Below are 18,373 nucleotides of genomic sequence, written 5' to 3' on the forward strand. Positions count from 1 at the left end.
GTTTCTGCCCCTAAGGACTTACCATCAAGTGGAAGAGGTGTCATGTACCCAGATTATTCCAATGAGATGCAGCGATAAGTGGGGATTTAGGGAAGGGTTCCCGGAGGAGTTCATGCCCAAGCTAAATCTTGAACAATTAGCCAGCCTGAGCAAAGGTGCTGAGGCATAAAATGAGATGGTTTGAAGGGATAACTGCAAATGGTGTGGTGTTACATTAAGTTGGAGGGGGAAAAAAATGAAGTTGGAGGAGGGAGGGGCTTGGGCCCCATCTGCTGCAGTGGTTTGCTAATGGAGACTTTCCGCACGGGGAGATTGAGCACTCTGGTGGCAGCATGAAGGATGGCTTTGGGGAGGGCAATTCTGGAGGCACAATGACCAAGGTAGTAGCAGTGGGAATAGAAAAGAAAGGGCTGATTTAGGAACTATGAGCAGACTTGACAGAATTTGATGACTAACTGGACGTGGGGATGAGAAGAAAGAACCACTCAGGTTTCTGGTTTGGGAAACTGGGTAAATGGTGATGTCATTAACCCGGAGACAAAATACAGGCAGAGGAGCAGGTATAGGAGGCACAGAGAACGAGGTCCTTGTTTGCAGGAACGCTTGTCTAGCATGGTGCCTTATATTCAATAGGTGTAGTAAACAGATTTTTTTTTCTTAAACCTTCAGTGGCTTCCCAATGCTCTTAGAATATTTGACATAAATCCCAAGGGGCATGTGTGTGTCTTTAATATTACACCCAAGAGCAAGCGTGCATTTGTGGGCATGAGCAGGCTCCAGCCTGGCTTCAGTTCTAACTATACCTCAGACCACTTCCCTCTCCCTCATCATGCTTCTGCCTCCTTGCTAATAACTGTATTCTTGAACCCCTTTCCTCTGTCTGAAATTTTCTTCTCTCAATTCTTAACATGCGTTTATCTTCATTCTTCAGATCTGAGTACAAATGTCACCTGTTTAGAGAGCCCTTCCTCCCTCACCTGACAAGTGATTGTCTCTCAGCTCCACATCCACCACTGCATTCCACAGTATGATGCTGGGGCTGGAACCACATTTCTTTCGCAGGCGGCTTCCTGTTGAGGTCAACAATAGGTTGCATTAGACTACAGGGAGCTTTGGAAGCAGAGGGACGGAAGCAACTTGTGCTCCTTCCTGTTTGCTTCCTGTCTCTGTCAGGGTCACCCTGGCAACAGCAACTGGTTCTGGCCTCCATTTTTTTTTTTTTTTGCGGCACTCTCAGAATCAGCAGCTGAAGATTGAGTTCTAGCTCCAAAGGGTTTGATCTCTGAGCTTCCAGATTCTTATTACTCTAACCTCTTCCTCCTGCCTCCCTGGCCCTAGTTGTGGTAGTTGCTTCGTTTCGTTAATATCTCTGACGTCTCAGTGTTTCCTTTGTGCTTTTCCAGGTCTCCAACACCTATTTACCTTATTCCTACATTAAAGTCTTTTAGTGCAATTTCCGCCTTTTTAAATGGCTGGACCTGACACAACAACCGAGTATGATTTAGGCTTTCAACCAGTTACTCTCTAACATATCAGTGGATTTTCTTCATAGACTTTTCATAATTTATATTTCAAAAAAATTTTTTTTTTTTGCTTTCTCATAATCTATCTTCTCCACTTGGATATCAGACTCATTATCTCATTCATCATTGTATCCTTGGTGCCTAGCATGGAGCCTGGCATACTGTAGGAACTTAATAAATGCTTGTTAAATAAATCATTGAGTTATTACAAAAGACTACAGGAGAAATATTGAAAACCAACCACACAAAGTGGCCAGAATTGAGCAATTCTTTAACCTTCCAGTTCTAGGCCAAGTAATTGATGAACTCTGTAATGATCTAACTACGTTATAGAGAGTTGAGTTTAATCCTTCTTATGAGGATGTAAGAATGCAATGCACTATTTAACTTAGATCCATCATCATTGGAATAACAAGATAGATGGTTCATTTGATTTCTACACTTACATAAATCTCCACTTTCTCTAATTAGGAATGACAAAGACTTACCTTTTAGGGTTTCATGCAGATCAAGAGTTGGTTTAAGGGTTAGATCCACAAAGTTTCCTTGGTTAGCAAATAATTTAAAAAATGAAAGCCATCTGAAGAATCCACTTGCTGTAGCATGTAAATTACTTAACAGAATTTACTTGGTAAACTTGATCTGCTTATGTTGTTTTTTTCATTGTGTGATATGGTTTGAAAAATCAAAATATACAACCAAAAAGTAGGTTAAAAAAGAAATGCTTCACTTCCACACAGGTATAAGCAAGAATCTGAAAACATCTTCCATAGTCTTTTGTCTTAGTAGTTGATACTTAAATAAAGGATTGTATAATATGTCATATCTGTGTAATTCTAAAATAATTTGTCAAATATATTCAAAAGATTAGATGACGTTAACTTCCACTGTGCCAAGTAGAACCATTTCATTGAACCTTAAATTTTAAATTGTTTTCCTTGTATCTACTTCAAATTTGTTCATATTTTTCCCTTTTCTAACTCAGAAGGAAAAATGTTCCTTTTCTTCTCCAGGCTAATTGGGCCATCAGGGCCCTTAAATCCAGCCCTTCCTTCCTCTTCTTTCTCCGTCTGGAATCTTACTGTTTCATTTTCAATCTCCCTACTACTATCTTTTCTCCTTTCTTAAAACCCACAAACAAAAATCTTTCCTCCACCTTGTTATTGGTTCAAGCTACTCTCCTTTCTTTTCTCATGCACAGCTTCCAAAGAATTCATATTCATGGTTTCTATTTTGCAATCTGGCTTTTACCCTCAACACACTATCGAAATTGCACTCTTGCAGCTCACAAATGATTGCCTAATAAGCCAATCTTTTTGAGCTTTTATCTTTCTTGATATTTCTTTTTGAAATTGGTTATCCTTCCTTCTTGAAACTCTCCTCCTTGGTTTTGGGGATACAGCAGTACCCTATTTTTTCTCTTCTATAAACTGCTCTTCCTTTCATTCCATTCATGGCCTTTTCCCTCCAACATTTCAAAATAAGGCGCTCCCCAAGGCCCATCCTCTTCTCTTGGCAAGCCCTTCCTTGATAATCTTCCCATCCATGCCACCTTTATGTGAATGATCCCCAAGGATATATCCAGCCAGTATCTCTTCTGTGAACTCCTAACCTATCCTTTCAAATGCCAACAGGACATGTCCACCTTAGTATTCCTGTGGCATCTCAAACACACGTCCAAACTCATCAGCTCCTCCACAAAATTGGTTTTTCTGACTTCCCTTTTTTTGCTAATCGTTTAACGTTTCCTCAGTCAGCTAGAACTAAAGACTGAATCATCTCTTACTCCTCAAACTTCCTTTACAAAACTTGAAATCAGTTGTAAAGTTCTTTCTATTCTTTATGTCCAAAGGCACAATCATCTGTCACGACCTTCCCATCGCCATCGCCTCCACCCTCTGGTTAAGGCTGTCATCACCTCTCACCTAACAACCAAGATCACTTCTTAACTGGTGCCTCACTCCAGTTCCTCCCCGATCCAATCTATCCTACTCAATGCTGCCAGAGCATTCTCCCTTGCCCTCGTGGAGCATACATTCTATAATAGAAGTAATTAGTGTTAATTGTTCATGATTCTGTTTCTGGAATGCCCCTCTTCCTGCCTCATCTTTAAAACTCTACCCTTGCTTCAAGGCCCACTAAAGGCCATCTTACCCCTTGAACTCTTACCTTGTAGGAGGTTCTCATTTGAACTCCTCCAACTCTTTAAATTTGAGTGACAGTGTTTATCACATTCTACACACTCTACTGTGCACTACCAAATATCAAACATCAAATGTTTTGGTTACTTGCACGTGTTTTTGTTATCTCCCTTGATGAAGTGTAATGTCAGCTACTACTTCTATTCATCTTTGTAAACAGTAACTCTCAGTGTACCCTGTATCCAAGTACATTGTAGATGCTTAATATTTTTTGAATGAATGTAGGTAAAGAACTCTTTGCATGATTTTTTGTTTGATCTCTATTAATTAACTTTATCTTCTGTAATTGCAAATGTAAGAAATTTAAAATATAGAACATTTTATTTTCAATCTGGAAATATCAAGTATCAGTATAAAATATTTGTTGTTTAGGACTTGGCTTTATCCACTGCCATCATTTGGCACCTTGTTTACTAGTAGGCCAATTTTTGTTGTTTACTTTACTAAGTATATTTTACAGCAAATTTAATGTCCCCTGTTACCTCCATTTCAAAAGTTCCCCTAAGTTTTTATTAAAGGAACCACTGCAGATAGAGTATATTTCAATTGCTGTATTTTCTATGTTTAGTACAGATTTCTCTAATTTCTCTTTTCCTTTCTAACATGATCAAAAAATATCCAGGTAGTCATCTGCAATTTTCTGGTTCACTCCTTTTTCTTCCTTCCATTCCAAAGAACTGTAGAGGTTTGAAATTTGTTTTATGGCATCTAAAATAAAAATTATAGTTTTTCCCCTAAATTATCAACTCTCTTTCCTCTAAATTTGCTTGCTTTTCTTCAGCTACGACTGGAAAAACCAGATCAACTGAAGGTTCTCTCCTACTTTCTAATCTGTTTTTTCACAATGCTATAGATCACAATGCTATAGCAAAGTACAGTTACATCACATCTTAAATCTCCTTTCTATCACTTACCCTTGCTAATCTTAACTGTTCCTTTTATCCAGGTGGAACTCCATCAGAACAGTACGACAATCTTCTCTTTTTTTAATAACCAGGCCAACACAACAGATTTTTAAATAATGATCAAGGATTTTTTTTATTCATTAAGTTTCAGTATCATTACAGAAAATGTTATGGTACAGAGTTGTTTAACATTATTTTTTCTTTGCTCTTGATTTCCACATGAATGCTGGTAACACTAATATCTGTACAAGATCAGTCTTTGATTTTTTTTCTGTACAATTTTAAATGAATTGATTAAAAAGGCTGTCAGCACTTAAGGAAGCATTATTTCCCCCAGTTTGTTTGTTCAAATAAAAGGTATCCAGTTACTGCCCAAGAGTACTGTGCCACGAGGCTGCAGGGTGAGACCCCCGGCCGTTCTGCAGGGGACGGTGCTCCTTGAGGCAGAGCAGGGCCCCCGGTCACTCTTCTGTTGGCACTGTGCACATAAACACGAGACACATGAGAAAGAACAAGCAAAAGCTCTCTGTAAAGCGGTTATGAAGCGTACTAAGAAGGGAAATCCAAGTGTTGCTTACGCTAGTATAAATAAGCAGACAGCCTTGATTTAAGAGCATAAGTAGTTGTATTTTAAAGATGAGAAAAACACAAGTTCTGCAGGCACCTACTGCTGTCTACTAAAAGCTATCGCTATCAGACCTAGCATTGAACACACAAAGCAATTGCAAGAAAGGAAAAATTTGCTTTGATATAATCAGAATAGAGTTGTCTGTTAAGATTTTTTTTAGGTGTTTTTTTCTTTAAAAGGTATTTAAATTCTTTTGAAATATAGTTCAAGGTGTTAACTATACAGATCAACTTTTATCCAAATCAGAAAAACTAGCTGTGCCGTTGCATATTACAGGATACAGTCAATGATATGTGGACATGCATCAAAGCTTTCTGCTGCCGGTGACCATCATAGCCGTCCAATGACCATGACGTCCACCACCTCGCCCTTGTGGAGCTCCACATACTGCTCTGTTTTTGGAGGTAGCATCAACAATCCGTTGGCGCTGCGCATGCTCATCAGACGGCTGCTCATCTGATTACCTAGAAAGAAATACTCTCTTTACAGACGCACGAGCATCACAGTGCACATACACATCTGGAGCCCTGATGAACAGAAATACAGGTCTTCACGAGGAAGAGAGATGATCAGACTTCCAGTACCTTTTTCAGGTGGCTTTGCTACTGCATCCTACCACCTTCTCACTGAACTTAAAAAATAAACATTAGAAATTATTGCTTAAAGGAATAAAACCAAGATTTTATAAAATTATGCAAAATGTCACAGAAATTCTCGAGTCAGGCTCCAATGTAATGTGTGTCTGCAAAGACAAGCTTTTAAAACCTATTAAAATAATAATGATAAGAGCAGCAGCAGCTACCATTTCTCTAGTATTTACTAAGTACCAGACAAGGCGGTAGGCCGTTTATTTAACTATCTTATTTAATTCTCTCAAGACTCAAAAGTGGTTAGTAACTTGCCTAGGGTCCTACTAACTAGTCGGTGGCCAATTTTCATGCAAGTCTCTGATGGCAAAGCCCATGGACTTAGTCACTGTGTGAGCTGATGCCTGTACTGGATAGGACCTTTGTTCAAAGTGTGATACAATTTTTCTGGAGTTGCACCAAAACTAAGTAAAGTATGACTAAAGAAGTTGGGGATAAAAGTTTAAAGTCTAGAGGAGTTACCTAGAGAACTCTGAGTTATCAATATTGATTTCTCAGTCTTTAAAATTTACCAATAGCTAGGGCACAGTAGATGCTACAGAGAATCACATCCTAACTGGGCTTTAATCTCATATTTCAGGGAGGCGTAGCCACAGTCCCTTCCTTTTCCTATAACCAAAGTTATGCTCAGAACTTACTGTTTGAACAAATAGATTAAAATCTTCCGTAATTCTAGATTTGTATTTCAAATATTTATCTAGAAAATATGGCTCCATGGAATAACTAAACTCATCTAATCTTTCAAAAAGGAAAATGTACGATAATTATAAAATTAGGTAGACCAAGGAAGGAGGTTATATATAAATTTGTGTTTGAACAGGATGGGTGCATAGAGACAACTGCAGGAGTGAATGACTAACCTGTACTCTGTGCCCAAGGCAGTGGTTCTTGGTGATGCCAAGTCAGTATACACCGATGGTATTCTGGACGAGGATCCAGTTTTACATCACATGATAACTAGAGAATAAAGAGGAAAAGAAAACAAAGTTGATCACCTGATGATCTCTTAAAACTATAGGGTGGTGGGGGTTGTACAAAGAATACAGTGGACATGGGAAATATCCTGGCATTCTGCTGTTTTCATCACTGCCACCTTATGTTCTTAATGCAGAAAGTCCAGAGGCTGGGCTGCTCTGGTGAAAAGAGAAAAGAAGACTAAGAAGTTGGTATTCATAGAGGGGAAAGGACAGACGAAAAAGACAGGGTCTATTTTTGAAGTCTAATTTTATAGTTTATGAGGACAGATACCTCTGACCTATGAAATGAGAAATTCAAGCAGACATTTTAACACTGAAAATGAAGGAGGTAGACCTAAACAAACAAATGAGCTCGATATCCATTTATTTGTATGTCTGTCTGTCTGTCCATTCATTAAATGTTTACTGAGGCGCTATTCAGTTACCCATTCACACACCTGTCTTCAGCATAAAAAGGGACAGTGACTTTCTTTTTCTCTTGAATATTCCCCTAGTATCCCAACACTGATATACAATTTCATTAAGGCAAATAAAAGCAGTCTCTTCTATAAGGTATATGATTTTGGTTTAGCCATGTCTGGTCCTAAAAGAATTCCTCTGAATGAGTCTTTGTTATGAAATGGCATCTTTCATATCTTTCTAACAAGGATAAAATCCTTTCTAACATAGCAACTTCAGTTCACACATGTGACACAGAATGACCAATCAACAACCTTCAACCTGGAGTCACTGTTTTTTTAATTTATATCATTAAATTCATCCTCAAATCTGATAAATTAAAGTGATAATGTGTTGGTAACAAGTGCTTAAGAGGTATTCCTTGAAAAGTTTATAGCACATGATTATGAATTATAGCCCATCAAAGATTAGTGAAAACAAGACTGGTTCCAGTGTTTGAGAATTAACATTTTCCATTAGCACAATAATCATTTAAGTTACTCTACCTTAAAATGGTCTAGAAACCTTTATTCAACTAAAACAGATATTGCATAGATCGAATGATACAATTAAAATCTGAATATTCTGGAAATTTTAATTCAAGTAAGTATCTCCAATCCATTCTAGTTCCTATGTTTTTAAACATTCTAATTATTCACTCTGACAATCCATGATTTTCCTCTGGAATACAGAAAAAAAATTCTATTCTAGGGTGTTTTTCCTTGATTAAATCACACGCAGCTCTTTCACTTGATATTGCTTTTGTTTACAGTCAGATCTTCTAGGGGGTAACTTGCATTATTTCTGAATTCTTTTGTGCTTACCCAAGGGCAAAAATCTCTGTCTCTTGACCTCTCTCTCTGTGTATGTGTGTTCACCAGAACTAAATTACAAGAGCTCTTCATATAGCCGTGTTATTTGCTAAGTGCTTAAGCAAGGTTTTTCCCCCTAGCAATGGCACTGGTTGGCAGTACAGTGGAATAAATTCTGGAGTGTGTTGATGTCTGACACGTAGGTTCTACTCCCAGCTTTACTGCTAACTGGTCCTACACCTGTTTGTTCATCTACAAAATGGGACTGTTTGTTTTAAAGGAAGATATTAATGTTAATTTAAGAGACAAGAATGAATTGCATCAAATTGAAGTGAACGAAATTTCTTCCTAGCCTCTATTAAACTGCTGTTCCTTTTGCAGCAAGAGATGAAACTGATTAGATTTTTAGAGTATTTTACTGAAATGCAAAATACTTTATTAATCAATATATTTAGCTGTACTGACACTATAGTTCTGGTATCACTTAGCTTAAGAAAGCACCTCTTTGCTATGAGCATTGATGCTCTTTGCTATGAGCGTCAATGCTTACAAGAATGATACACCATGAATAAATGTAGACACATTTTTTGGTAAAAACGTATTGCAAATGGTTGATGTTTCACATCTGATTACTACTTTTATTCATTCAAAATTCGGTAGTGGGCTGTGGACTAGGACTATTTCCTCTCTTTTCTTTGAATATTTCTCTGGAATGGTAGTCGCTTAAGAGAGAAAACTGCATTATTTGGTATAGTATTATATAGTATGTTCTACATGTAAATGTCTAAGGGAGAGAATTAGGGAAAAAAAAGGTCAACAGAATGAGAAGCTAAGCCGCAGACTGGGAGGAAATATTTGCAAAAGATATATCTGATAAAGGCCTGTTATCCAAAATACACAAAGAATTCTTAAAACTCAACAATAAGAAAACGAACAACCTGATTAAAAAATGGGCAAAAGACCCAAACAGATACCTCACCAAAGAAGATACCAAATGGCAAGTAACTTATGAAAAGGTGTTCAACATCATACATCATTAGAGAACTGCAAATTAAAACAACAATGAGCTATCACTAAATACCTACTAGAAAGGCCAAAATCCAAAACCTGGCCACAACAGATCCTGGTGAGAATGTGGAAGAACAGGAACTCCTGCTTATTGCTGGTGGGAATGCAAAACGGTACAGCCACTTTGGAAGACAGTTTGGCAGTTTCTTACAAAATTAAACATATTCTTACCATGCAATCCAGCAATTGCATGCCTTGGTATTTACCCAAGTGAACTGAAAATTTATGTCTACACAAAAACCTGCACATGGATGTTTACAGCAGCTTTATTCATAATTTCCAAACCTTGGAAGCAACCATGATGTCTTGCAGTAGGAGAATGGATAAACTGTGGTACATCCAGACAATGGAATATTATACAGCACTAAAAATAAATGAACTATCAAGCCATTAAAAGACAGGAAGGAAGCTTACATGTATATTACAAAGTGAAAGAAGCCAATCTGAAAAGGCTACACACCGTTACAATTCTAACTATAGGACATTCTGGAAAAGGCAAAACTATGGAGACAGTAAAAAGATCAAGGGTTAGCAGGGAGGGAGATGAACAGGCAGAGCAGAGAGGGTTTTTAGGGCAGTGAAACTACTCTGTATGAAACTACAATGGTAGGTACATGTAATTATACATTTGTCCACAATCACAGAATATACAACATCAAGAGTGAACCCTAATGTAAACTATGGACTTTGGATGATGATGTGTCAGTGCAGGTTCATTGATGGTAACAAATGTTCTGGCTCAGGATGTCAATAATGGAGGAAGTTGTGTGTGTGTGAGGACGGAATGCATGGGAACTCTCTATACTTTATGCTTAATTTTGCTGTGAACCTATAATGTGCTCTAAAAAATAAAATTTGTTAATTAAAAAAAAGGGAATAACATTTTGTCCTTCTTCTTTGTCCTGCCCATTTTATAGAGAAGGGACCTCAAAGAAGTCTCAAATAAGAGTAAATAATTAATTGCAAATACAGAGTAATAATATTATCACAGAACTGTTTACATGGTATAAAAGGGCACAAAGAAGTAAGTAATCAACCTTCTTAGGGACACTGAGAAAGGCTTCACAGGGGACATGAGGCCGGAGTCTTATGACTAAGGAATTTTCCAAGTTGAGAAAGGAGATGGTGGTGGTTAGGGGAGAACCTGCTAGGAAGAGGAGTAAACACAGGTATAGGCAGGGGATCTTATGTTCATTCTGGAAGCAGTAAATAGCTTGGTATGGTCAGAGAGCAGGGTGGGAAGCTGATGAACATGGAGAGGAAAACAGACCTTGGGATGGAGGGCATCCTATGCTCACTTGAGCAGTTTGGATTTAATCCTGTGGGCATGGGAAGCAGTGAAGGATTTTAATGGAGATACACGATTAGAGTTACAAAAGGGATCTAAGAGGAGGCAAGATTAGAAGAAGAGAATCCATTAAATATGCCAAAGGTTATATTCAAGTAAATGCTGGAGCCATCATTCAAACCTAGGCTTATTTGGCTACAAAACTCAGGGGATATAAATGGTGAAGGGGGCTTTAGGAGAGTGGGGAAGATCTGGAAGACTGCAGCAAGGAATGGAAGAAGCAGATCCATAGGATATAAAAGGATTGCCAAGGGGAATGTTGGTCCCTGCTGAGATCTGTAAATTGGAAGTGATAACTCAGACGGTTGTATACTCTTCCCTAGTTGTGCTTAGAGGCCTGGGAATAAAAGTGAAAGACAAAGAAGGGAGGATGGATCCAAGTTTGTGAATTCTCAAGAGTGGGTTACAGTGGAAGGAAGAAGAGGCAAAAATAGTTGAGGGTGTTGGAAAGAAGTTGCAGCGCCACACCACAGGATTTAGGCTGGACGAGGAAAATGGTAAAGCCAAAGGGGTTTATGGACTGAGGGACAGGGGTAGGGGTTAAGGAGTGTCTATACTCTTTTATATCTACTGATAGGTAACTTGCCAGTGTTCCTAAATTGCCTACTAGAGTTGGTGATTTTTGAGGTGGAGCAGTTCAGGGTATTGAGAAGGATGCTCATGTGAATTGCTGAGGGAGATATAACGGTATTTAGAATTATGAAAATAAAGCAATTGATGGTAAGAGGTGAGATAGAGAGGAAGATTATTAGGTAATTGCCACAGACCTGAACGTCTTTGGAAGGTTTGATGGTGGTAATGAGGAGAAGGTGAAAGCTCCAGAAGATTCAGGGGAATAGGCTGCAACCAAGAGCTGCACAGACTGGAGAAGGGAGTTTGTGAGAAAACAGATGACCAAAGGGGATTCTATTTGGGTGGAGGCCCAACACGACAGGCTCAAGGTCCTGGTTGGTGCTGGGGACTTGGACACTTCTCAGGTCTGGTCAAAGCTTCCAAAGAGTGGTTAAAGGAGTTTTATACTAACTTTTAAAAAAAGTGCTATAGAAGTTATGAGGCACTGATTTCATTAACCTACCAGAGAGGTCCTTGAGTTTATACACCCTATAAATCATCTCTCTAAAATTTATCACGTAGCTTTAAAATCCTTGCACACGCTGGTATGGATCAATTTCAAATTCATTTTTCAAAAGTTTCTATAACCTAGTTATATTTTTCATTTCCTAGTAAGAAGTTAAAACTGATTTAATTTCTTATAAATCATTAACAGTACTATCATTTTCAATATCTGTTCTTTAATCCATAGACCATAATATTCTCATATAACAGGCATCTAATAATCTCTTTTGATGATCAACGACTGATCTTGTCACAATAAACAATCACATTTCTCTCCACAGTTGCAACCACAGTAGCAATTTTCAAACAATGTACACATTTTGTTGAAATGCTTTGTATTTTACTGTTTATGACATCAGTCAGAAAGCATTCATCAAGTTCTTATAGTATACAGGACAATAACGCTCAAGGGAAGAGGGAAGGTGGACAAATTAGAACAGTCCAGTAGAGTTCCAACATGTTCACACTCTCCCAGGACACGCTGATTTGGTTCCATGGGAGATGAAAGTATTTTCCCTTTGCCTTCTCTTAATCACTGCTTGAGGTGGGCTGTTAATACTAATAGGAGTTACCTCAGGCATGTTTCTAGAGAAATAAGTTGAGAACAACAAACAGTATAGGGTGCTTTGATGGAATATTAAGGAAACACATGACAGGATGTCCTTTTGTGGGAATATTAGGTCAATAATTCTATTCAGTGAATTGCTAGGATTATATTTCTGATTGTCTACTGAAAATCAGAAGTATTTCAACTTCAACCATAACTGACTAAGGAAATAGGGCAAGTGTTTATTTTATTATTATTTAAAAAATTATTTTATTGAGGTCATACAGGCTTATAATATTGCGTAAATTTCAGGTGTACATCACTATATTTCAGTTTCTGTATAGACTGCATCATGTTCACCACCAATAGTCTAGTTTCCATCCATCACCACATATACGTGCCCCTTTACCCCTTTGCCCTCCCCCTACCCTCTTGCCCTCTGATAACCACCAATCTGTTCTCCTTATCTGTGTGTTTATCTTCCACATATGAATGAAATCATACAGTGTTTGTCTTTCTCTGTCTGGCTATTTTTGAACTTTATTTGAAAAATGTATTTAAAAGTCCAACAAATTTTTAATATAAGTTATGACTCTCAAACACATTACCACCACTCTAAATATTGTAAAAGTGATCATAGCATACACAGTAGAGAAAGTAGCTAAAGGCAAGAGAGCACCAAAGAAAAGAAGATTGTGTCCGAAGAATAGACATTAGAATAAGGCTGAAGATCAGAGTGACCAGAGATTCCAGGAGTCCCTCATCTTTCTACCCTATCCTGTTAACCCTTCAGATCTAGTATAACCCTCAGGCTACTGAGCTACTTTAGCGAAAAAAGATGCACTACTTTCAGAGCAACTAGCTGGATGGGAACTGAGAGTAGATTGAGATTGGCTCTGCATGGCCAATCTTAAGATCTTGAAAAACTGCAGGAAACACACTGAAATTTGAAAAAATTACAACTTTAGTCACTGTAGGTGGGGGCAAACTGGATGGATAGTGGAATCAGCAGAGTAGATCCTAGTTCCCAAATTTGATGTTGAACATCTTTTCAGGTACCTGTTGGCCATCTGTATATCTTCTTTGGAGAAATGTCTGTTCAGATATTTTGCCCACTGTCTAAGTGTGTTGTCTTTTTGTTGTTGAGACGTATGAGTTCTTTATATATTTTGGATATTAACCCCTTATCAGATATATGGTTTGCAAATATCTTCTCCCAACTGTTAGATTGTCTTTTCATTTTGATCATGGTTTCCTTTTTTTTTTTTTTTTGAGGCAGATTAGCCCCGAGCTAACATCTGCCCCCAATCCTACTCTTTTTGCTGAGGAAGACTGGCCCTGAGCTAACATCCATGCCCATCTTCCTCTACTTTATATGTGGGACGCCTGCCACAGCATTGTTTGACAAGTGGTGCATAGGTCTGCGCCTGGGATCTGAACTGGTGATCCCCAGGCTGCTGAAGTGGAAGGTGCGGACCAAACTGCGGTGCCACCAGGCTGGCCCCTATTCATGGTTTCCTTTGCTGTGCAGAAGAGCTTTTTAGTCTGAGAGAGTCCTATTTGTTTATTTTTTCGTTTGTTTCTCTTGCCTGGTGAGACATAATAATCGAAAAGATGGTGCTAAGACCAATGTCGAAGAGTGCACTGCCTATGTTTTCTACTAGAAGTTTTATGGTTTCAGGTCTTACGTTTAAGTCTAATCCATTTTGAGTTAATTTTACGTGTATGGTGTAAGGTAATGGTCTACTTTCATTCTTTTGCACGTCACTGTCCAGTTTTCCTAACACCATTTATTGAAGAGATTTTCCTTTCTCCATTGTATGTTCTTGGCTCCCTTGTCAAAAATTAGCTGTCCATAGATGTGTGGCTTTATTTCTGGGCTCTGGATTCTGTTCTGTCGGTCTGTGTGTCTGTCTTTGTGCCAGTACCATGCTGTTTTGATTACTATAGCTTTGTAGAATATTTTTAAATGAGGGATTGTGATACCTCCAGCTTTGTTCTTTTTTCTCAGGATCTTCTGGCTATTCGGGGTCTTTTATTGTTCCATACAAATTTTAGGAGTCTTTGTTCTAGTTCTGTGAAAAATGTTGTTGAGATTTTGATAAGGATTGCATTGAATCTGCAGAATGCTTTAGGAAGTATGAACATTTTAACTATGTTAATGCTTCCAATTATGAGCAAGAATATCTTTCCATTTCTTTGCGTCATCTTCTTTTCGACAATGTTTTATAGTTTTCAGTGTACAAGCCTTTCACCTCTTTGGTCAAATTTATTCCAGGTATTTAATTTTTTGTGTGTGATTACAAATGGGATTGTATTCTTAATTTCTCTTTCTGCTATTTCCTTGTTAGTGGATAGAAATTAAACTGATTTTTTTTTTTTTTGGTGAGAAGGATTCTCCCTGAGCAAACTTTTGTAATCTGTACCAATCTTCCTCTATTTTGTACGTGGGATGCTGCCACAGCATGGCTTGATGAGCAGCGTGTAGGTCTGTGCCCAGGATTTGAACCTGCAAACCCCAGGCTGCCAATGCAGAGCACGCAAATTTAACCACTATGCCACCAAGGGGCCCCATAAATGAAACTGATTTTTTTCTTAAAGAGTTTATTTTTCCTTTTTCTCCCCAAAGCCCCCTTGTGCATAGTTGTATATTTTTAGTTGTGGGTCCTTCTAGTTGTGGCACGTGGGATGCTGCCTCAGCATGCCTCGATGAGCAGTGCCATGTCCGCGCCCAGGATCCAAACTGGCAAAACCCCGGGCCACCACAGTGGAGCGTGCGAACTTCACCACTTGGGCACGGGGCCTGCTCCCTGAAACTGATTTTTGTATGTTGATTTTGTATCCTGCAACTTTACTGTATTTATTTATTATTTCTAATAGTTTTTTGGTGGATTCTTCAGGGTTTTCTATATATAAAATCATGTCATCTGCAAATAGTGGCAGTTTTACTTCTTCCTTTCCAATTTTGATCCCCTTTATTTCTTTTTCTTGCCTCATTCCTCTGGTTAGGACTTCCTATACTATGTTAAATAAGAGTGGTGAAAGTGGGCATCCTTGTGTGGTTCCTGTTCCTAAAAGGATAGCTTTCAGTTTTTCACCACTGAGTGTGATATTAGCTGTGGGTTTGTCACATATGACCTTTATTATGTTGAGATACTTTCTTTCTATATCCATTTTATTGAGAGTTTTTATCATAAATGGATGTTAGATCTTGTCAAATGCTTTCTCTGCATCTATTGAGATGATCATGCAGTTTTTGTTCCTCATTTTGTTAATGTGGTATATCACACTGATTGATTTTCAGATGTTGAAATGTCCCTCGTCCCTGGTATTAATCCAACTTGATCATGGTGTATGAACCTTTTAATGTAATGCTATACTTGGTTTGTGAATATTTTGTTGAGGATTTTTGCATCTATGTTCATCAGCAATACTGGCCTGTAATTTTCTTTCTTTGTGTTATCCTTGTCTGGCTTTGGTATCTGGGTGATGTTGGCTTGTGTTAGGAAGTGTTCTGTCTTCTTCAACTTTTTGGAATAGTTTGAGGAGGACAGGTAATAAATCTTCTTTGAATGTTTGGTAGAATTCTCTAGAGAAGCCATCTGGTCCTGGACTTTTATTTTTTGGGAGGTTTTTGATTACTGTTTCAATCTCTACTTGTGATTGGTCTATTCAGATTGTCCATTTCCTCTTGATTCAGTTTTGGGAGGTTGTAAGAGTCTAAGAATTTATCCATTTCTTCTAGATTGTCCAATTTGTTGGCATATAGTTTTTCATAGTATTATCTTATAATCTTTTGTATTTCTTTGGTATCCATTGTAATTTCTCCTCTTTCATTTCTAAATTTTATTTATGTGAGCCTTTTCTCTTTTTTTCATAGTGAGTCTGGCTAAAGGCTTGTCAATTTTATCTTCTCAAAGAATCAGTTCTGTGTTTCATTGATCTTTTCTACTGTCTTTTGTGTTTCAATCTCATTTTTTTCTGCTCTAATTTTTATTATTTTCCTCCTTCTGCTGACTTTGGGCTTCGTTTGTTCTCCTTTTTCTAATTCTGTTAGGTGTAGTTTGAGATTCTTTATTTGAGATTTTTCTTGTTTGTTAAGGTGAGCCTGTATTGCAATGAATTTCCATCTTAGGACTGCTTTTGCTGCATCCCATGTGAGTTAGCATGGTGTGGTTTCATTTTTATTTGTTTCCAGATAGTTTTTGATTTCTGATTTAATTTCTTCAATGATCCATTGGTTGTTCTGTATCATGTTATTTAGTCTCCATATCCTTGTTCTTTTCCCAGTTTTTTTCTTGTAGTTGATTTCTAGTTTCATAGCATTATGGTCAAAAAGGTGCTTGATATTATTTCAATCTTCTTAAATTTATTGAGGCTTGCCTTGTTTCCCAACATATGGTCTATCCTTGAGAATGTTTCATGCACACTTGAGAAGAATGTGTCATCTGCTGTCTTTGGATGGAGTGTTCTATAGATATATGTATTACGGTTATCTGGTCTAGTTTTGTGCTTAATTCCACAATTTCCTTGTTGACTTTCTGTCTGGATGATCTATACATTGGTGTAAGTGGGATGCTGAGGTCTCTTACTATTATTGTGTTGTTAACATCTCTTTTTAGGTTTGTTAATAGTTGCTTTAGGTACTTTCACACTTCTGTGTTGGGTGCATACATATTTATAAGTGTATTTGTCATCTTGGTGGAGTGTCCCTTTTATCATTATGAACTTTTTTGTCTTGAAGTCTACTTTGTCTGATATAAGTTTGGCAATGCCTGCTTTCTTTTGTTTGCCATTAGCTTGGAGTATTGTCTTCCATCCCTTCACTCTGAACCTGTTTGTCTTTGGAGCTGAGATCTATTTCTTGGAAGAAGCATATTGTTGGGTCTTGTTTTTTAATACATCCTACCAATCTGTGTCTTTTGATTGGAGAATTCAAGCCATTTACATTTAGAGTGATTATTGATATATGAGGGCCTAATGCTGCCATTTTCTCTCTCAGTTTCCAGTTCTTCTGCATTTCCTTTGTTTCCTGTCCCATGTATTTTGGACTACCAATTCAGTTAGGTCATTTTCTATGCTGGTTTTCTTAGTTTTCTCCTTATTCATCATCTGTGTCTCTGTTCTAATTATTTGTTGAGTGGTTACCATGAGATGTGTATAAAATACTCTCATAGATGAGACAGTCTATTTTCTGATAGCCTCTTATTTCCTTAGACTAAGCCAGTTCCATCCCTCTCCTTTTCCCCTTCTAAGTTGTTACCGTCACATCTTATTCCATCTTGTGTTGTTAGTCTGTGGTTGAAATGACAAGATTATATTTATTTTTGGTGTTTTCCTTCCCTTCATCTTTAGTGTTATAATTATTTGCTAACCTGTTCTGATAGAGAGATGAAATTTTCTGATTTTGTCTATCTATTTATCTCCTTGCTCAGAGTTTTGTAACCCCTTTCTTTCTTTCTTTTTTCTGGTATGAGGGCCTTCTTGAGGATTTCTTATAGGAGGTGTCTTGTGTGATGGACTCCCTTAACTTTGTTTTTTTCATCTGGGAAAGTTTTTATTTCTCCATCATATCTGAAGGATATTTTTACTGGACAGAGTATTCTTGGTTAGGTTTTTGTCTTTCAGAATTTTGAATATATCATTCCACTATCTCTTAGCCTGTAAGGTTACTGCTGAGAAATCTGCTGAAAGCCTGATAGGGGTTCCTTTGTACATTATTTTCTCCTGCCTTGCTTCCCTCAATATTTTTTCTTTATCAATGACTTTTGCCAGCTTTACTACTACATGCCTTGGAGAAGGTCTTTTTACACTGATATATTTTGGAGATATATTGCTTCTGTCACGTGTACTTCCATCTCCTTACCCAAGTTTGGGAAATTCTCTGCTATTAATTCTTTGAATAAGCTTTCTGCTCCATTCTCCTTCTCTTCACCCTCTGTAATATCTATAATCCTTACGTTGCATTTCCTAATTGAGTTGGTTGTTTCTCAGAGAATTTCTTTGTTTCTTTTTAGTCTTAGTTCTCTCTCCTCTATCTGAAGCATTTCTATATTTCTGTCCTGCAAACTGCTAATTCTGTCCTCCATAATATCAGCTCTACTGTTCAGGGAGTCCAGATTTTTCTTTATCTCATCCATTGTGTTTTTCATCTCCAAATTTC

The 18,373-nt window shown here is 37.7% G+C and overlaps 1 protein-coding gene across 4 annotated transcripts in view; it reads right to left on the minus strand.

Moving 5' to 3' along the window:
- Nucleotides 1-4,735: 4,735 nt before the first annotated feature.
- The window catches only part of LOC124233758 (gephyrin), a 574,265-nt gene continuing 560,627 nt past the window's right edge, over nucleotides 4,736-18,373 (minus strand). For all 4 annotated transcript variants that reach the window (XM_046650942.1, XM_046650941.1, XM_046650940.1 and 1 more), the window contains 2 exons: nucleotides 6,765-6,861; nucleotides 4,736-5,721 (listed from right to left, as the gene is read on the minus strand). In XM_046650942.1, coding sequence (XP_046506898.1) covers nucleotides 5,588-5,721; nucleotides 6,765-6,861 — 231 coding nt within the window. In that variant the 3' untranslated portion in view covers nucleotides 4,736-5,587. The remainder of the gene's footprint in view (nucleotides 5,722-6,764; nucleotides 6,862-18,373) is intronic.

Source organism: Equus quagga, unplaced genomic scaffold (assembly GCF_021613505.1).
Source record: "Equus quagga isolate Etosha38 unplaced genomic scaffold, UCLA_HA_Equagga_1.0 220_RagTag, whole genome shotgun sequence".
Classification (NCBI taxonomy): Eukaryota; Metazoa; Chordata; class Mammalia; order Perissodactyla; family Equidae; genus Equus; species Equus quagga.